A 19132-nucleotide genomic window follows, 5' to 3' on the forward strand; every position below is an offset into this window, starting at 1 on the left:
GCCAAGACACCACACTCGTAAGATGTCAGAAATCCCACTCACAAACAGAGGGGATATTTGTTGCAGGATCCCTGGCACTGAGCCTATGCTGAATCATTTTCTGCTCTGCTTTTTTCCCGGAAAACACGGGCTCCTCGCTGCACGGGCTCCTCCTCCACTGAATCTGCTGCCTGGCCAGGCCCAGGCTTGGCCTGCCGAAACCCAGCACATCCAATGGGAACTCAGGCCAACAAAGGCCATTGCTCCAAGATCCCCTTACTCCTTCTCCCGTTTTTATCAACAGTTTCCAGAAAAAATGCAAAGGGCAGCCCCACACAAGACAACATGGAGAAAATTGACCCTTTCCCAGCCCAAAACAGTCACCAGCAAAGCCTCCCTCCCGCCTGTGACCACTCCAGGCTGCCATGGACAGCTCCCTGCAGCCCACCTGTCAGCGAAACTCGGGAGGAGAATAAAAACCCCTCCAGCACGATGTTTGTAGTGACAGAGAATGAGGCATTACTTTGTCCTGGCCAGCAGGCGCCATGGAAAGCATTCCCATCCACAGATAGTTCCTTATCTGATGTTTCCCATATCTATGCAGACAAAAACCCAAATAAATTCTCATTCACTGGTCTTAAATTACACTTAAGAATTACACTTACACTTAAGAATTACAATTCTTAGTATTCGATCTCCTATAGTTCTTGATCCCTTCGCCTTTGAACCTAATTTTTCGGTTCTCTCACTGATTAATTTCTCAGACAGGGAGGTGATGTTGGTTAATGGTCGCTAATACTCTGTAATGTTCGCTAATGGTCTTCTGGCTTCTCTCAATCTGTGGATGTTCAGATCATCGTCCCTCTCCCAGCGAACAGAATCTTTCGAAGAAAAACTTGAATTCCCCTCCCTCTTGGCACAGGCGAACAAATTCCTGATTAATGTTACATTAAAAATATTAAAATTTGCATCATTTCCAACATCCCCAAAACCCCCACAAGTCCCCTCGGAGTTCTCAGGGCTCCTCCAAGTCCCCTTAAGCCCCTCACGGGTCCCCAGAGCTGCCCTGCGCCCCCAGACTGCGTGGGGTTGGGGTCCCAGAGGGCCGTGCCCCCCTCCCTCTGCGGGGCGGTGTGGGGCCGGTCCCCCGCCCTGAGCGCGTTCCTGTTCCAGGCATTCATTCCCGGTCATGGAGCACAAGCAGGCGGACGTGTCCATCCCACTGCAGTCCTCCGGGTGGGGGGCGGCCGCCCCCGGCCCCCGGTCGGACCCGCAGCCCCGGGACTACGTGCTCTGGTCGGTGTTCAATGTGCTGCTGTGGTGCGCGCTGGGCGGGCTGGGCTGCTTCGGCTTCCCCGCGCTCGTCTACTCCATCAAGGTGAGGGGGGGGGCCGGGGGCACCCGCATCTAGCCCTGATCGGCCCCGGGACCCCCACCCAGACTGACCCCCAGCCAGCCCCTCTCAGGACTTCCCTCCTCCGACTGAGCCCGACCCGGGACCCCCCCCGACCCAACCCGACCCGGACCTTCCCCTCACCCCGGGATCCCCCAGTCCCGTCCCCCCAGCCCCAGCCTTCCCTGGCACCACCCCGGTCCGCTCCCCCCTGCCCACCTCCCTCCAAACGCCTCTCCCATCCTCGCATTCCCAGATCCCCTCTCCCACCCTGGCACCCCCCAATGCCCTGTGCCCCCCGCCGAGCCTGCAGCTCCCGAGTGCCGGGACCGCGGGGCAGCTCTCGGTGGCCTCGCCCCGTGCCCTGGGTGACACGTCCCCGGGGTCCCAGCACAACCTCGCGGCCACCCCGGGTGGGTCGGCCCCCCCGTCGGTGCCTCACGCCCCCCAAACCCCCCGTTTGCCCCCCAGGCCCGTGACTGTAAGTTGGTGGGGGACTTGGAGGGTGCCCGGCGTCATAGCGACCGCGCCAAGGTGGTCAACATCGTCTGCTCCGTGATGGTCGCCGTCACCTTGGTGATCTTCATCATCCTCACGGCCATCTTCATCTCCACATTCAGGGGCATCTGACCACCGCTTGGCCCCATCTGCGGGGTGCTTCCCCCCCACCCCCCCCCACACCTCCAAAATGTGCCCGCTCGGGAGCGAAGGGAGTGACCCCGGTCCCCTCGCTGCCAGCATCGCCGGTGTCCCCGCACGGCCGCGGGACGGGACGGGGCGGCCAGGCTGGGGCGCGGGGCACAGCCCCCTATCCCCCCCGCCTTTGCTCCGCTCACGCGCTTCGTGGCACCTGTGACACACCTGTCGGTCACCATTGCCACCGATAAAGTCCCGCCGAGCCGCCTCGCTGTCACCTCATTGACCTCTGGACGTCGCAGAGAGTCCTCGGGCATCTTTGTGGCTTCCTCCTCTTCCTCCTGCTCCTCTCCCTGCCTCCATCCTGCCGCGGAGCAGAGCGCATCCAGCCCAAAGCCCAGGGAAGCTTCTTCCCAACATCTTGGATGTTATAGATACATAGTATAATATTAGCTTTTCGCAAATACCAAAATGGATTTTATATGTGTAGTGTTAAAGTAACTTTGTTATAAAGATACAGCTTTTATTTCTGTTGTTAATTAAGCTTAGACGTAGTAGTGAAATAGCTAATATAAGTATGCTTGTGTTAAAATGCCTGCTTAGATGAGATAACACCCAATAAGCATATAAAAAAAAGACAGCTGCTTACAGAGATTAACAACACTCACCCAGTGTAGACAGAACCAAAAGTAATAAGAAAAAAAACCCCAAAACCACAACCAAAAAATACACATACTCTAAAAAAGTAAAACCAAAAAATAGCCATACTAAACAATTCTTAAAATATGTAAACTAGTTTAAGAAAAACGTTTACCATACATAAGAGCCTATAAATATACAACAGGCTGATATGAGGAAAAAACTGTTTAAGAAGTATCTCCAAAGATAACAGTGTGCTCTTAACAAAGTACCCAGACACTCCCAGCTGTAATATTTACTCTATGTTCCTTATCTCCTATTATCCTTTATTAAACTTTTTACATTTTCACGAGAGAGTAAGCGTGTTTTTCACATTGGAGATGGCAGAAAAAGGAAATTAAAACCCCTCCGCGTGTTTTGGCTGCCCACACCCCCCCACCCTGCAGCCTTGTGTCCCCCCCACTGCTGGGGAGCCCCATGGATGTGGCTCTTCCACCTTTCCATATTAACTTCCCATTTCATCCACCCGGCAGCCCAAAAGTGCTGCCGAGGGGGGCTCTGCCCTGCCCAGCACACCTGGAGGGTGGGCTCGGAGGTACCTGTGCCAGCCAGCGCCGTGCTGCTCCTGGGCTCCGCCTTGGAGTGACCCTCCTGCGGCGTCAGAGTCACGCCGGAGCCACCCGCGCTCCTCATCCCGGGAGGAATGCTGGCTATTACAAGCCTGTGGGCTCGCCATCCCAGCCCGGCCTGTGGGACAACCACATCCCTCAGGGCTGTAATTTCCCAGGTTTATATTTAGCGGAGCAGGGATATAAAAGAGGCGCCGGCCGCGCTCCCGCGAGGCTGCCGGAGCCGCGGGTGCCCCTCTCCGTGGCCATGGACACCTCGTACCCGCGGGAGGAGCGGCCGCCCCCCAAGCGGGGGCCGCCCCCGGCCGCCCCTGCGCCCCGCGATCACCTGGTCTGGGCCATCTTCAACACCCTCTACATGAACTTCTGCTGCCTGGGCTTCGTGGCGCTCGCCTTCGCCGTCAAGGTACGGGAGCAGCGGTACCGGAGCGCCCGGGGGCTCCGGGAGTCCCTCCCCATGCAGACGCCGAGGGAGGGATGCCCAAGGAGGCACCGAGCGCTTGGGATAATCCCGGGCGGGCTGGGGCGGGCAGATCCCAACACTCTCCACAGGTGGGTGACACCTGCCACTGGTGAATCCTCCCTGCTTTTCCTGACACTGATTCCGGAGGTTGTGGGACAGCCGTGGATAACCTCAGCCCCCTGCCCAGCACCCGAGGAGCAGCTGCTTGATCCTAAAAAGTGCCATGGGGACCGTGATTCCTCTGTCCCCATCCCCCGGCAGGAGCAGCTCCAGCTGTGGAAAGATGGGAACAAGCAGGGACCGGAGTCAAGAGAGGCTCCAGAAGAAGCAGGAGGGAAAATCCCAGCCCCAGCTGGGCTAGACTGGGATAGAAAAATGGGCACAGGCAGAGCTGGAGCCAGAAAGGCTCTGGATGAAGCAGGAAGGAAAACACAAGGGGGAAAGGATGCAGGGTTGGAGGGGAGCAGGAGCAGCCTGGGATGGATGGATGGATGGATGGATGGATGGATGGATGGATGGATGGATGGATGGATGAATTGTGGGTTACAAAAGGGACAAAGCCCTAGAGCAGGATGGGGCTGCAGGAACGGCTGTGGGAAAGGGCTGCAAGAAGGGGGCTGTGGGAAGGGGCTTTGGGAAGGGGCTGAGGGAAGGGTCTCTCCTCGGCTGTTGCAGGCTCGGGACCGGAAAGTATCCGGGGACGTGGAAGCTGCTCGGCACTTCAGCTCCAAGGCACGGTGCTACAACGCCCTGGCCACAGCGGGCAGCGTGGTGCTGCCACTCCTGCTCGGTGCCCTCATTGTCACCGGTGTCATCCACCTCTCCAAGCTGGCCCAGGAGTCTGCTGGCTTCTTCACCTACCAGTTCAGTGGGAGCGACGACGAGGACCAGTGACCCAGGGTGAAGGGCTGGTGGCACCTTCTCTGCGTTGCTGGTGGCCCCCCCAAAAGGGCACCACCCCTCTCTGCCACCCCACTCCCCAACCCCAGTTATTTTTGTTTATCCTGTGGGTTTTTTTACCTCCTGTTATCCCGTGTGAAGCCCCAGATTCTGTGGTCGCTATTTAAATCATTAAACGCTTCACACAGTGCGATTTTCTGCGTGTGGAAAGGGGCAGGGGGGTGCCAAAGGGAAAACATAAATTGGGATTTTTGGCTCTGATGGGGGTCCTGGCAGCCAGGAGACTCCATTGTTCCCACAACCTTTAGGGCCACCTCTGGGACCCCCAGGACTGAGGAGGGGAGGAAGCAGAGACACTCCTGGGCCTCGTGGGATGAAGCAAATGGGGAGTCCCCTCCCCACCCCAAATGGAGCTGAGACCTGCAAACTCATTACAGCAACACAGACATCCCCAGCCAGTCCCAGTCAGGACAGGGGGAAAATTGGGAAGCACTCCCACTCCTCCCTGCTCTCTGTGCCTGGGCTGGAGAGAGCTCATTTCTGGGCTAAAGGACCCCTTTTTTGAGGATAAACCCCCTGTACTGCCAACTAGCCCTGGCTCAGAGTGGGGTTGTATCCCAGCCCCATCCAAATCCCAATCCTGATGCAGTGCACAGGGCTGGGGACAGCACGGTCCCTTTGTCGTGCCAAGAGCTGCCGCTAATTAGGGGCTGGCGGCTCTGATGAGGCCGGAGCAGGCCCCGAGTAATTACACGGCAGCGGGAGAGTCCCTGCTCCAGCCCTAAGCGCTTCCAGATGCTTCGGGGCTCGGAGCAGCCGCGGGGCTTTTTATAAACGGGGCCGAGATTCCTGGGGTTGGCTTGGCCAGGACAGACCCCTCGGGGCAGGGAACGCCCTCGGCATTCCCTGCTCCCACCCAGGGCTGCTCTGCACGGGGACAGGGAGGGTGTGGAGGGGAGGATGCTGCACAGCCCAGAGTGAGGGGCTGGGGGTACCGTGCCCCCCCCCCGTGCAGGCACGGGAATTCCTTGGGATTTCTGGGACACCAGAAACGCCCTGAGAAAAGCCACAGCAGCTCTTTGCTCGCCCCGAGGTTGCTCAGGCCTGGAAAAATGCTGCCCTTGTCACCATCTGACAGGATGATACTACAGATCTCTGGTGTCCAGGCTTCCTGCAGCCCTTCAGAGGCCAAGTGAGAAAGGATTTAACTCCAGAACTGCTTGAAAAGAGAGGGAATAGTGTAGATAAGGGTTTAAAACATGTGAGAGATGTCACACACCAAATAACAGGAATGGAGTTCCGTGCTGCCCACACGGGGTTAAAAGGCTTTTGGCTGCATATTTTGGAGTAATATTTAGTGCCAAAACATCATTCATCTTGTTATAGGTAAAAATGATCAAGCCGAATTTAATAATTAATAAAAGAGATTTTTTTTTTTTTGCGACCGAGATTCGGTCCAAGATAGCCACAATCAAAAGGTCAGTGCCGAGCAGCGCTGGGTGAGACACAGGTCCGACCTCTACAGCATAGGGTGTCCTATGTTCACACCGACTCTTCTGTCCGAGCAGTTCTTATACCGTCTATTCTGCCTAAGGCGGGGTTTCTTTTCTTCTTTTCAACACTTCACAATTCATGTAGTTTCTTTTCTCTGCGTGGAGCTGAGCAAAACCGTGTCCGGGAAGCGACGTATGCCAATCACAGAGTTACTGGAACTCGGCATTGCGAAGCATCTTCCTGATGGCTCTGGCTATCTCAGTCTGAGATATTTATCGAGCATTCAGCGCCTGGGTGTTCCTCGGATCACCTTGGAGAAGCACCCATCTCCGAGCCGAGCCAGCCACGAGCCACGCTCATTCCTTCCTTCGCTTGCAAATTAGGTCCTTTCCTCCCTGCAGCCAGCTGTGGTTTCGAAATACCATGAAGCAACCTTCCCATCCCTGGCTTGAGTGCTTAAGAAAACTTACAGGAATATTTCTTTCCAATATAACATATTTCATACATCTATCTATTCCCCATCAGCAGGAATTATCCAAAATACACATAACAATCTGGTGAAACAGCACTGGCTGAGCCTCCACAGCTCTTTGAGCCCACGGAGCAGCACATGGGGAAGGCAAGGACCAGGGCAGGACATGCTGGAGGAGCTGGAGTTGGGATCCTGGAGTCAGGAATGGGTTTCCTTACGAACACAAACATGCTAAGAACATAAACAACTCCTGGGTGCTCAGCAAACACGTTTGAAATGGTCATTTTCAGGCTTGGTTTCCTCTCCTGCGCCGAGGAAGAGATGTGTGGAGGGGAGTGGGGTGCTCAGACGTGGTGACAGCTCCAGCCATGGTGACAGCTTCAGCCACTGACCCCCTGGGGCCACAAGGACAGGTGACACACACAGCCCTGGGGGGGCAAAGGCCTCCTGGCACAGCCTGGCACTGCCTTTCCACCCACTGTTACCTTCCCCCTCCACCAACATCCCGGATCTGCTGCTCCAGTGGGCAACACCCGGATCAGCAAGGGCTCAGGGGGTCCTGCTGGGTGACCTCTGGATCCATCCAGGTGCTGTGGGGAAGGAGACACTCTGCCCTGCAACAAAAAAAAGCTTTGTGTGAGATATGGGAATGGTTTCTTCCCGAATTATTTCAGGGAGCAGATGCAGGCACTGCTGCCATACCTTCCCACAGGGGAAAGCGCTGTCCCGACTCCAGCACAGCTTCCAGGGGAGATGCTGGAGGGTCCTGGGAGGTCTCAGTCACTTCCATCCTGATCTTCTCCCTGGTGATGGTGACCTCCAGTTTGTTGCCTAAGTAGGAGACGCTGGAGACTTCCAGCTTGGTGATATCGTCGGGAAAGGCGGGATCGAAGAGGAGGCCGGACCTCGTGATCCTGGAAAGGCAGGAGTGCATCAGGGTGGGAACAGCAGGAGCCACAGAGGAGCCCAGCTCGGGGAGCAGCCACCTCTCCAGGCATCACCACGTCACACCAGAGGAGCCTGAAAGGGTTCTCAGTGCATCCAAGGATCCCTGGGCAAACCCCAAACACATTGATGGAGCACCTGGTGAGGAACTACTTGGGGCCATGATTCCACAGCCCACCCCAAGACATTCCTGTCCCATTCCAGCTCCACAGCTGGGGCCTGGGCTTTCCATGAGGTCAGATTTCACATTTACAAAAACACAGCTCAGTTCCCTGCTCTGGTTCAGAGCTTGGCTCCAGCAGCAGAACTGTGCTGGCAGAACTTGGGGAATGCCCTGCTCCTCTCAGAGCAGGTGAACCTCAGCTCCCACTCCCTCGGGATGCAGGGCTGGAAGCTCAGCACGGCTGCTCTGTGGGAAATGCAGGCACAGAGAGCTCCCAAGGCTCAGACACAGAGATGGATGCAGCGTTTGACCTAAGGCCTTGGAGAAGGCTTGAAGGTTTAGAACAGAAAAGTGAAACAGACACGAAGTAAGAATAAAGATTTGTAGCTCAAGCAAAAATGTTTTAAGCAGGTAGAAATATGCCTCATGGAAGCGAATAAATATGTTAAGCAAGATAGTAGAAAATTTTGAAGTCTAGCAATAGAACTTGTTATAGAGTCGGCAAAAAGTAGAAGATTCAGCATTAAGTGTCTGTGGAGTTATATGCTTGGATAAAAAGAAGCACATTGTGGCAGAATTGTGTAAAAATGTAGCAATGATTTGCAGCAATTTGCTACAAGTTGCTATCATTTGTAGCAATGATGGCAAATTAAAAATTGGTTTCTGAAGATGCTAGCGAGCTTTGTAGAAGTAGCTGATTAAGAAATATATAGGATATGATAAGAAATATATGATAAGAAATATATGATAAGAAATATATAAAAGACATCGTAACTAACATTAAAACGGCTTCTGATGTGATGGTGTTGAATGTCGGCCTCAGCATCCCATGAGACTGATTTTGCAATAAATAAGCCATCTTTTAATTGCCTCATCAGTCAGCCCCGTCTGCTCTGCATCCCAAGTCTGCTCCTTCCCCAGAAACAATGGAACAAACATCCCGACTCTCCCTCCAACCCTGAGCCAAAGCCAAGCTGACTGTGTGGGCGGTGGCCTTGGGTGAGGGAAAACAACGGCCCCTCTTGTCCCGGCCCAAATCCTGGCGCACGAGAGCTCTCCACCACCAGCTCCAGAAGGCTGAGAGGGCTTCAGGGACTGGAGGGGGGTCAAGGCAGGTTTGGGGGCCTGGGGAGCCCCAGCACTGCACAGGATCCGTGTCCTACGGCAGGAAAGGCGGGAGTGTGGCTGCAGAATGTCGTTGCCAACTCTGGAATTTGGCCAGAGCCCCAAAGCCGTGGCTTGAGCCTGTGCCACGAGGGGCCCAACCTGGCACACGCTGGGTGCCTGGAGACCTCCCAGCTTGGCCAAAGCCCAGATTTCCAGCTGGGAATACGGCAGCTCACACCCAGCTCCACCAGGGAACGGGTGGCTTTTCCAGCTGGGAATATGGCAGCTCACACCCAGCTCCACCAGGGAATGGGGCAGGTTTCCCAGCAGCTCTGGCCACACACGTAGAGTGAAAACGCATAGTTAGGGCTGGAAGTTTTCACTGGGAATCAAAAGGCTTGATCCAGCCTCAATTAAACCAGGAATAGGCTGAAGAGACAGTGGCTCCAGGGTGGACACCACCACAGCTCTGAAATTACATGAACAGCTCCATGTTTTCCCAGGATATTTTAAAGCTGAGGCGATGCCTGCTCAGCACTTTGCTCCAGGGAGGCTCCCGGAGCCCCATGTGAGCAGGGAGGCCACAGTGAGGCTGCAGGAGGTATTTCCTCACCACATCCAAGAGAGACAGGAGGATGTTGCTGCTGAAGCAGAGAACAGGCTTAGGGAATGACACTTTGCTTCCCAAATGTGACCTGTCACGAGCCTCTTACCTGTTCCCAACTTCGCTCCAGCCAGACAGGGACATTTTAAGGGACAAGTGGTTGCTTGGGAGATAAAAGTGACACAACAGTTCTCACCTGAACCCCGTGAAGCCGAAGAGGACGACCTGCAGGAATCCACCCATCCCTGTCAGGAAGTTCACAGCTCCTGATCCATCCGAGTTCTCCACCCAGACCTGCTCCAGCAGGAGAAAGAGATGGTGCAGGAATTGATTTGGGATGCTGTCCCAGATTGCGAGGCAAGATGTATTCCATTTGCCATCTGTTTGGAAGTTGTCTTCTGTTAAGTGGGCAGTTTTCCTTATCTCCTCCACAACCAATCCTCCCTCCAGGGAGACATCTGCTGATAATAGGCCACTGACTGTCACTGCATGACTGATAAGAACTGTAACATCCCACTGGGAGATGCTCTGCCCAGAGGGAGGAGCCAAGCATTCCTACCTGGATATAATCTTGAGTTTCTGGAACACCAGCACGGCTTTTTCTGCACTGGATTTCCCAGAGGGACAGCTGCCTCTTCCACTGCATCTTCAGAGGAAGACTACACCCTTTTCTACAGGATCACTGCTCCAACAGAGCCACACCTGACACTCCAGGAGGACTGCAGGCACAATTCCAATTGGACTGCTGCCAACAGGACCCTGACCAACAGGCTGTCAGGTTGTATTCTGACTCTGTCAGTGTTGTTTTGGTTCACTGCATTGTTTATTTTATCTTTTTATTTTCTTCCCTAATAAAGAACTATTATTCCTGCTCCCACATTTTTGCCTAAGACTCTCCCTTAATTTCAAATTTATAACAATTTGGAGGGAGGGGGGTCTACATTTTTTCCATTTCAGGAGAAGCTCCTACCTTCCTTAGCAGACACCTGTCTTTCCAAACCAAGACAGATGCTCCAGGCAGTTCTGTGGGTTTCAAACCCATTGTCACCTGCCTGGGAGCAGGAGGGATCTGCAGCCCTGCCACTCACCTTGAAAGGTTCCGTGATGTTGCTGAAGCACTTTTTCAGCTGGCTCTGGGCTCTCTGCAGCTCCTTCAGCTCCAGCCAGCCCACGGCAAACATGCTCTGCCAGAGAGGGAACGGTGACAGCGCGGTGGAGCAGCAGCACCTCCCCACCCCTCCGTCCAGAGCGAACATTCCCAGTGCACATCCCAGCTCTGCACTGTCCCCTGGATGGAGCACCCCCTCCCAGGGGTGAATCCCAGGCTGGGCTCTGCCCTCTCCTCACCCAGGTCATGGCTGGCCCGGCCGGGTCGGTGACGGGCTCGTACATCTCCAGGTCGTTCCTCCGGACCTCGGCACTCATGGGATGCATCAGCGGGAACCCCAGCAGGACCACATCTGCCTGTTTCACTGGCTCACCTGGGGACAGGGCTGCTCAGACAGTTGCCAAAATTTTTAAGTTTTTGAGCCCACTGGTGAGAAACAATCCAGTGAGGCAGGAAAACCACCCCTAGCCCAGCTTGTTGCACTGTGGCAACAGCAGAGACTCTTCTTCTGCCACTCTCAAATCTGAACCAGTTGAAACTCTGATCCTTCCAGGGTTAAAAGTGTGATCCATGGCCAGCTCCATGGGCTGCTGCCACTGCCTCCCCGCTCACCTGGGCTGTAGCCATCATACTCAGGGTGGTATTTCCTCTCCTCATCAAACGGCACTTTGATTTTCCTGGCACAGTCCTCCCACTCCTCTGGCACCAGGAGCAGCAGGTCCCGAGCCAGGTCAGTGGCAAAATTTAAGCTGGAAAGAAGAAGGAACAAGGTTTTATGTCAGGGATGGGTGAGAGGAGAGAGGGGACAGAAGGAGCTGCAAGAAAAAGCTGCAGTGGAAGAACAAGGGGCAGAGATTGAGCCAGGGGTAACAGCATCCATCACTGAGCCGGGAGCTCCTTTCCCTGGCTGTGGATGTCTCCAGCTGGCCAACAGCACAGACACCCCATGGAATGCCAAGGGAGAAGCCCTGCTGTGAACGGAGATCCCTCTCAGCCTCCCGTGGGCACTGAACAGGTCGGAGGAGCCAGGGGAGACCCCACTCTTCCTCTGACTGCAGAGAGGTGACAGGGAGAGGCGTGTGAGGAGAGGGAGGAAGGATCCTCTCGGGAGCCCCGCTGCTCCCATCCCTGCAGAGTACCAGGTAGAAGAGCAGAGAGCCAGGCCATGCTCCCAGGTGTCATTCAAACATTACCTGCGCTGGGCCACGGCATTGGTGTAAGCAGAGTTATCGACCTGGCTGTGGTACTCGTCTGGGGGCATGACACCTGCGGGCACAGGAGGGGACACTTCGTAGCCCAGCACACCCAGGGGCTGCCGTGGCTCCAGCCCCTCCTCAGGGACACGGCTGGGGGAAGGGGACCCTCCTGCCCATCCGGATCCTGCTGGCAGGATCCCACACAGTCCCAGTGGGATGCTCAGTGGAGAACACGCACAGTGCTGGTGCTGAAGCAGGAACAACCTGGGATGCAGTTCTGGCTGGTGCATGCAGGCACCTCATCCTGAGGACATCCAGAAGGATGCCTTCAAATCATGGAATCCCAGGGTGGTTTGGGTTGCCTTAAAGCTCATCCAGTTCCACACTCCTGCCATGGGCAGGGACACCTTCCACTAGACCAGGTGGCTCAAAACCTCTGCTTTCCATGTCATTCCCATGGCAGAGGTACCTCTGATGTGGTAGAGCTGCTCCTCCTCATTCCACACCATCCTGCTGCACCAGTACCGAGCCACAGCTTCCACCAGCTCCCAGCCTCCATCCTCCCGGAACAGCTTCTGGTCCTGGGGGAAAAGCAGGGGAATGAGGGAGACTCCAGCAGACCCAAAGTCAGCAGGAGGATGGAGAGAAGTAGGAGGAAAGACTGGCCTGGTTTGAGCCAACAAGATGCTGAGATGCCCACAGGAGCAAGGACAGAGAAGGCAGGGCTGCAGGAGGGAGCCTGCGAAACAGAGTTCCTCAGGGAAGGGACAGTGACAGTGCCCAGGTGTCCTGCCACTGGGCCATCAGGTGGAGCACCCTCCCTTTACCTGCGTGGTGCAGTAATACTGCTCGAAGGCCATCAGGACATCCCCGGTAACGTGGATTTCCTGGGCTCCGTAGATCTCCTCAGGACACACTTCCCGGCCAGTGGCTGCGCTCTCCCACGGGAACTTCGCGCCCTACCGAGAGAAGGCGTCCATGAGCACATCACCTGGTGCTGCACCCCGCTGAAACAGCCCGGGATTGCCCTGGGGACGGGGGATTGGTGCCACCCCAGCCCGGTGTCCCCTGGGGACGGGGGCCAGTGCCACCCCAGCCCGGTGTCCCCTGGGGACAGGGGCCGGTGCCACCCCAGCCCGGTGTCCCCTGGGGACAGGGGCCGGTGCCACCCCAGCCCGGTGTCCCCTGGGGACGGGGGCCGGTGCCACCCCAGCCCGGTGTCCCCTGGGGACAGGGGCCGGTGCCACCCCAGCCCGGTGTCCCCTGTCCCACCTCGTAGCCTTGTTCCCGCGCGTTGCGCTTGGCGCCCTCCAGCGTGCGGATGCGGTACTGCAGGATGGCGCGGGCAGCCTCGGGATACAGCAGCAGGATATTCGGGAACATCCAGGTGTCCTGCGAGGCCGCGGGGCGGGATTGGCTGGGGGAAAGCATCCAAATGCTCCCGCCAGCTCCACCCTTCAAGTACACCCTCATCCCGCCGGAAGGATGGAGTCTTGTCCATCCCTATTGAAGGACAGCCTGCTGCATCCCAGTGGAAGGATGGAGCCTTCTCCATCCCTACTGAAGGATAGTCTGCTCCATCCCGATGGAGTCTCCTCCATCCCAGTCACCGTGCCAAGCCCCCAGCTCAACACGGCCCCCTTCACCTGGTCCCAGAAGACGTGTCCCCAGTAGTCCTCGCCGCGGGTGCCGTTGGACAAGCCGCCGGGGCTGATGCCGTGGAACGGGACTCCGGGGCTGTCCCGGGGCGGGATGGCGCTCAGCAGGTAGTAGAGGCAGCCGTGGAGCGCCTGGCGCAGGGCCAGGGGCCCGTCCAGCTCCACGGAGCAGCCCCGGCGCAGCGCTGCCCAGGCGCGGACGTGGGAGCGGTGCAGGGACCCCGCGGCCACCAGGGACAGCCCCGCGCCGTAGCTGCGCTTCGCCTCCTCCTCGCTCCCGGCCACGGCCGTCAGGAACTGCCAGCACCGCTCCCGCTCCTCCCCGCCCAGTGTCAGCGACTGTGGGATGGGGGTCCACAGCATGTGGACAGTGGGACGGGGGCCCCCCTCCACCTCGGGAACCAGCGTCTGCCCGTAGATGTAGCTGTGGAAGACGGGAAGCGATTGAGGAAGGTGTTTCTTCCCAGTATCCCATCTAACCCTACCCTCTGGCAGTGGGAAGCCATCACAAATGGTCTCTGGTCCCAGGAATCCTGTTCTAGAGGTCATCTACAAATCTCCTGTTTTCCCCAGCCTCACTTCTTTGGAATCACATCTAGCCTCTGTCACTTTCACTGCTCTCACACATCAGTGTAAGGCATAATTCTGGAGTTGCAAGTAATAAAAATGTTTCCTATGCTTAATTTCAGGGGTCTTTTTATAGACCTGCAGGTCTATAAAAAGCAGGTGTGCAGAAGCCTCCACACCCATCACCATTCCAGCCCCACACCCCTCACCATTCCAGCCCCACTCCAGCCTTACATCTGCAGTTTATTCCCCAGGGGAGAGCACTCTGCCACAGCCAGCGGAGAGTGGGCTCAGGGCAGGGACCCCCATTCCCCACACTCACTGCGCTCCCTGGAAGTCTGGGCCTGGGATCAAGTGCAGGTCCTGGCTCTGTGGCAGGAACAGGCTCTGGAGCTGGATGGTGATGGGATGTGTGGAGCCATCCAAGCGCTGGATGGTGATGCTGAAGGCCATCAGGTGCACCAGGGAGTGGTGGGCGTAGAGCTGGTGGGTGGCCGTGTAGCCAGGGGTCTGAATCATATGGCTGAAGGTCCCTGCAAGCACAGCCAGAGCCACCAGCCTTTAGAAACATGTGGATTCTGCCCTATCTACTGCTTCCTACTGGCTTTTCCCGAGATCAGATCCAGTTGTGGACTAGACAACACTGCTGACAGCAAGCCTGGCCAAGCTGCTGAGGGATGGTCTGTGCCATCAAACATTTTACCAGGCTCCGTGATTAAAGAGTGTGCGCCGAGCCTGGCCCCAGCAGGGATAGAGCTACAGTCTGAAAATCACTTATTCCCACACAAAAGGGGGATTTTCCGCTTGTTCCAGAGGAGCAGCACCCCAAAGGGAACGGAGAACGAGGAGAAGGAAGATGTGACTGAGCGGAAGAGGCAGCAGAAGCAGAGAGAATCGAGCCTCCAGCAGAGCCCCCAGGAAGGTGCTGGCTCCCTGCTCACCTGTCCAGGTGTTGAGGGTGAAGCTCTCGGCCGGGCTGCGGGCGCCGGGCGCTGCCATGCGCAGCCCCAGCGGGCTGGGGACATCGGCACGGTGCGTGTCCCCCGCGGCCCCGCTGTACACGCCGGCGGCGTGCAGGATGTCCCGGAACACGCGGGTGCCCAGGAAGGCGTTGGTCACCGTGGGCAGCAGCCGCGGGTCCCCGGGCAGGGCCGTGGCCGTGAACACGCCGGGGTCGCCCTCGCCATCGGCCATCACCGCCGGCCCCACCTGTGGAGCCGCAGGGATGGGACGAGGGCTGAGGGGACAAAGTCGGCTCCCTGTCACCCCCCCGCCTGCCACCAGTGGTCTCTGCCCCTTTTAGTGTCCCCTCTGGTCACCTCCAGCGGTTTTCCCCCATCCCAGCTTCCTCCCAGCCCCGGGGTGCATCCCCTCTGCCCCTTCACCCCATCTCCAGCTGTCCCAAATCCTGACAGCTCATGGGCTTCATCACTTCTCATCCTCCTTCCTCTTCCTCTTCTGCTGTGGGATGGAGTTGCACCAGTTTCTCCCAACACACACAGCCACCTTCCCTATCTGGCCTCCTCTTCCTCCAAGTGCTGTTCCGTGACACTTTGAAAAGTTCCTGATACTTCCCCCTCTCCCAGCTCACTGCACCCCTCAGTTCCCCCTCAATCCCTCATCTCCAGCTCAGCCTCCTGGGGCAGGACCTTTTTATTCCGCTTTTTATACATAAAACTATATTTATGTGTCATGTACAAACATACATATAATGACAGAGTAAAGATATGTACAGATACAGACATGCTTAAGCAGCCCCTGACAGAAGGCAGCTGCAGCTGGCTCCTGGCAATGCCGGGCACAGGAAAAACACAGGAATGACGAAATGAGGCTCTGAGAGACTCTGAGCGGAGCTGGCAATCCAGCCGGGGTGACACAGGGGCAAGGAGGGTGCCCAGCCCCCAAATCCCTCCCTGACAGTAGCCGGATGCAGGAAAGCTCAAGCTCAGCTCGGTTTCCTCACTGAGACTGAGCTGTGAGGAAAATCCTGCCTTCGGGAAAGTGAAAAATCCCGACCCAGCCCAAGCCCCAGGGTGCGGAAGGGAGGAGGTGGGTCTTGCCTTCTGTCCCGAGGCCGGGCTGAGCCTGTGCAGGCGGAGAAGCTGCTCCAGGGAAGGACGGAAGTTGCCCAACCGAGAAAGAAGGAAGGAAATCGCTTTTTTCTTTCGTCTCCTTAAAAAGAAATAGTTGGAAAAATGATCCGGGACACACAGATGTGGAGGGGAGCTGAGTGCCTGCAGAGGGAGCACGGCAGTCCCGGGGCTGCCCCGTGCCTGGGAAGGAGGAACTGAAAGAGGAAAACCAAGCTGGATGAGTTATGATCCCAAAGCCGCTGGCATTGAGCCAGGTTAGCAGCACACCCCATTGACCTCCCGTGTTCCCAGCCACGCTCTGACCCTTCCCCTCGCCTCTTTCCAGAGAGGACAAAAATTCCATCTGGACTTTGGCTCTGGCATGCCTTTCCAAGCCTCTTCCAGCTGGCCCCATCCTGGTGGGTCAGGGATCCAGGGCTGGAGCTGCAGCCAAGTGCACTTCGAGCCCCTGGCCCCAGTGTTCACTGGGATTATTTTATTGCCTGATCCAGCATTTACAGGATTGGCATAACACATCTCTCCTCTGCTGTAAATCCATGGAAAAGCCCCCATGGAGCCTGGCTGGGTCAGTCCTGCATCTGCCAATGCCCCAGGGACGCCTTGGGGACACCCTGACAAAGGGCAGAGCCCGAGCAGTAACACTTGCTCCCAGCTCTATTCCTTTGGTATTCCAGGGTCTAATCCCACCTGGGCCCCAGCAGGATTCATTTCCCCTTTGGTTGGTTCCTCACAACCAGCTGCTGATTCCAGCAGAGGCTGAGTCCATGGCAAGGGCAGGAATATCCATCCTCTGGAGAGTGGGCATCCATTCTGGGGCACTGGAATCCCCCTCCAGCAACCACCAGCACACAGGGACAAGCAGTTCCTTCCCCAGCTGATCCCGGTCGCCGGCATCCCATTTCCTTCCCCTTATCAGAGGAATTTGGAAATAGCCCTTTCCAGAAAGTCCTTTCTCACTGAATGGTGCATTGAGTGTTATAAAGTTTATAAAAGCCCACAGAAAAGGAGGTCCAAGGAGAAAGGAGTTCTGCTCCAAGGGGAGTTTTGCTCCAAGGGAAAATGCCCCATCCAAGAAGAGGTCTCTGCTCTCCAGCAGAACATCTCAGTGTCCCTCTGTGCTGGCTGGGGACAGGCTTTGGTCTCAGAGTCCTGGGCAGTGCTGAGGGGGAAAAAAATTCCCAAAACAATTAAGGGAAGAAAAATTAAGCAGAGAGCAATTTGAGAAAACCTGTCTGTGTCAGGCTGTTCCTCCCTGCGCCCCTGGGGCTGTGCCAAGGAGTGGCAGGGGGTGGTGGCAGACAGCAGTGACAGTGACAAGCTGGGCAGCTGCAGAGCGAGGAGCAGCGGGATCGCCCTGAGAGCGCCATGAGGGGTTTCCAGAGGGGCTCCCAGCTCCTGGCAGCTGCACTCAGGATCAGCCGGGTCCCCCAGGCACAGATCCGCTCCCACCCCGCTGAGCACCCACTCTCTGCCGGTGTGAGTATCCTGGGGGGCTGAAAAAGAGGGAACAGCCCGGTTGGAGGGGCCCAAACCCTCTGTGTCAGGGCCAAATTGTTTTGGAAGGGGGTGGAAGCAAAAGGGGAGGGGGAGGAAAAGAAGGAATGTGCCCTCAGGTTCCAGCCCACACCCCCATGGTGTCCATGTCCTGCTCCCCCCTTGCTGGCTCCTGCTTCCATTTGATTTTGTCCTTTCAGCCCCTTTTTTAACCTTCGAGGTTTGGGGGTCCCTGCAGCCCAGGGCAAGGGGCAGCAGTGACACCGGTGGTCCCTCAGGTCCAGACCCAGACCCTGCCCCCCTATCCTGGGACAGACACCCCAAAGGGGTGTCCCCACAGGGGCTGCTGTCACCGCAGAGCCCAAGGTCCCTCTGACACTCCCCCCGTGGGGACAGTCCCCTCCAAACCAGACCCTCCCGGGCTGGGTGAAACAAGCTGGGAAAAAGGAGCTTTCCCCCAAAATTGTGTCTGATTCTCCCTCCATCCCTTTATTTGGGGTTTTCCCTCTGCTGCCTTTCCAAGGTCTTCAACAAAGTAGGTGCAGGAGCCTGGAGAGGCTTTTTCCAGGCAAATAAATCAAAGGAAGGTGCCAGTGTGGGAGGTTAATGCTGTCCTGGTTGCACTGGGGAAATGAGGGGCTGCTGCTGGCTGCAATTCCCATCCCAAAGTCACCTGAAAGTCAGGAACACTGCAGGCCCCAGCCACAGCCTCAAGGTCAAACACTGCTCCAGTGTCCCAGAGGAACAAACCTGGAGAGCACCAGCTCCATCCACTGCCACCAAACCTCCCTCCACAGCCCCAGGGCAGGTACCAAGGACTGGGAAGAGCACAGGGAAGTGAGCTGGGCATGGTGTTGGATGGCAGCAGCAGCAGAGCCATGCCGGGAGCTCTGTGTGCCATGGCTGTGGCGCAGCCATCCCTCTGATTCCTGCTCCTTGTCCCCCTCAGGAACAAGCCATCGCCCTCACCCTGATGTTCTCATCCTTCCTGCTGCCCACAGCCTGGGTCCTGAGCAACATCTACAACTACAGGAGCAGGCCTGAGTGAGGAGGGGCAGGAGCAGCCTGCTCCCTGCTGAGAGCATCCCGAGGGAAGAGGCCTCGGGACAGAGCCTCGCCGGGATGGAACCCCCCGAGCCTGCTCATTAAAATCCACCTTTGCATTCAACAAGGCCTCACTGGGTTTGCTCCATCCTGTAGGGAACAAACTGGATCTGTGCCCGCTGCCCTGATGGCAGCATTCCCTCAAGGGCTGCCAGCAGGTCCCAGTGGGAAGGCACATTCCCTCTGGAGCTTCTACCGGCTGCAGCATTGTGTGCACTCAGTCACCTCTCACAGCACAAGCAAGGAAGGCATTTCAAGGTAAATTCCTGGCAGGAAAACACCCAAAGGCTGGGAATGACATTAAAAGGGTGCCACGGGGTGGGGGCTGCACACCTGCCCTCTCCCTGCCCCGCAGGAAGGGCCTCTCCAGCCACCACATCCCAAATTACCTGTGCCAGGGAAGCAGCCAGCACGTGGAAGGTTTGGGCAGCAAGGGGTACTTCCAGGTGTCTTGGAAAAGCCTCTTGGAGCTGTCACAGTTCTGCAGA

At 56.8% G+C, this 19132-nt stretch overlaps 4 protein-coding genes across 5 annotated transcripts; 3 read left to right on the plus strand and 1 right to left on the minus strand.

Annotated features, from left to right (window-relative positions):
* Nucleotides 1-1064: 1064 nt before the first annotated feature.
* LOC128789306 (interferon-induced transmembrane protein 5-like) lies at nt 1065-2996 on the plus strand. Of its 2 annotated transcripts, none has more exons than XM_053945084.1 (2): nt 1065-1357; nt 1993-2996. In XM_053945084.1, the coding sequence occupies exons 1-2, from the start codon at nt 1169-1171 to the stop codon at nt 2257-2259; spliced, it is 456 nt and encodes a 151-aa protein (XP_053801059.1). In that variant the 5' UTR covers nt 1065-1168; the 3' UTR covers nt 2260-2996. The 2 variants fall into 2 exon arrangements, with proteins under 2 accessions (XP_053801059.1, XP_053801060.1); XM_053945085.1 differs by having other exon boundaries at nt 1067-1357; nt 1844-2996.
* Nucleotides 2997-3514: 518 nt separating this feature from the next.
* Nucleotides 3515-4832, plus strand: LOC128789909 (interferon-induced transmembrane protein 5-like). The gene is made up of 2 exons (XM_053946212.1): nt 3515-3682; nt 4415-4832. Exons 1-2 carry the CDS (start codon nt 3524-3526, stop codon nt 4631-4633), a joined length of 378 nt encoding a protein of 125 aa, XP_053802187.1. The 5' UTR covers nt 3515-3523; the 3' UTR covers nt 4634-4832.
* A 1220-nt stretch (nt 4833-6052) lies between these two features.
* Nucleotides 6053-15151, minus strand: PGGHG (protein-glucosylgalactosylhydroxylysine glucosidase). Its single transcript, XM_053946783.1, has 13 exons — nt 14895-15151; nt 14276-14486; nt 13375-13810; nt 13001-13120; nt 12556-12687; nt 12198-12309; nt 11726-11798; nt 11145-11281; nt 10772-10905; nt 10513-10608; nt 9621-9718; nt 7308-7519; nt 6053-7219 (listed from the first exon to the last, which is right to left on the minus strand). Exons 1-13 carry the CDS (start codon nt 15145-15147, stop codon nt 7155-7157), a joined length of 2079 nt encoding a protein of 692 aa, XP_053802758.1. The 5' UTR covers nt 15148-15151; the 3' UTR covers nt 6053-7154.
* Nucleotides 15152-15608: 457 nt separating this feature from the next.
* On the plus strand, nt 15609-18711 carry LOC128789764 (cytochrome c oxidase subunit 8B, mitochondrial-like). The gene is made up of 3 exons (XM_053945935.1): nt 15609-16300; nt 17373-17522; nt 18490-18711. Exons 1-3 carry the CDS (start codon nt 16271-16273, stop codon nt 18586-18588), a joined length of 279 nt encoding a protein of 92 aa, XP_053801910.1. The 5' UTR covers nt 15609-16270; the 3' UTR covers nt 18589-18711.
* The last annotated feature ends 421 nt before the right edge of the window (nt 18712-19132 follow it).

The sequence above is a fragment of the Vidua chalybeata genome, chromosome 6 (assembly GCF_026979565.1).
Source record: "Vidua chalybeata isolate OUT-0048 chromosome 6, bVidCha1 merged haplotype, whole genome shotgun sequence".
Taxonomy (NCBI): Eukaryota; Metazoa; Chordata; class Aves; order Passeriformes; family Viduidae; genus Vidua; species Vidua chalybeata.

Excerpts from the sequence above, each read along its gene's own strand:
- PGGHG (XM_053946783.1), bottom strand. The coding sequence starts at position 15,147 with ATGGCCGATGGCGAGGGCGACCCCGGCGTGTTCACGGCCACGGCCCTG. Across the intron at positions 13,121-13,374 it reads GACACGTCTTCTGGGACCAG|GACACCTGGATGTTCCCGAA; the intron begins GTGAAGGGGGCC and ends GCGGCCTCGCAG. Across the intron at positions 12,688-13,000 it reads CGCGGGAACAAGGCTACGAG|GGCGCGAAGTTCCCGTGGGA; the intron begins GTGGGACAGGGG and ends TTCTCTCGGTAG.
- LOC128789909 (XM_053946212.1), top strand. The coding sequence starts at position 3,524 with ATGGACACCTCGTACCCGCGGGAGGAGCGGCCGCCCCCCAAGCGGGGG. Across the intron at positions 3,683-4,414 it reads CGCTCGCCTTCGCCGTCAAG|GCTCGGGACCGGAAAGTATC; the intron begins GTACGGGAGCAG and ends CGGCTGTTGCAG.
- LOC128789306 (XM_053945084.1), top strand. The coding sequence starts at position 1,169 with ATGGAGCACAAGCAGGCGGACGTGTCCATCCCACTGCAGTCCTCCGGG. Across the intron at positions 1,358-1,992 it reads CGCTCGTCTACTCCATCAAG|GGGCATCTGACCACCGCTTG; the intron begins GTGAGGGGGGGG and ends CTCCACATTCAG.
- LOC128789764 (XM_053945935.1), top strand. The coding sequence starts at position 16,271 with ATGATCCCAAAGCCGCTGGCATTGAGCCAG. Across the intron at positions 16,301-17,372 it reads AGCCGCTGGCATTGAGCCAG|CTGCAGAGCGAGGAGCAGCG; the intron begins GTTAGCAGCACA and ends CAAGCTGGGCAG. Across the intron at positions 17,523-18,489 it reads AGCACCCACTCTCTGCCGGT|GAACAAGCCATCGCCCTCAC; the intron begins GTGAGTATCCTG and ends TGTCCCCCTCAG.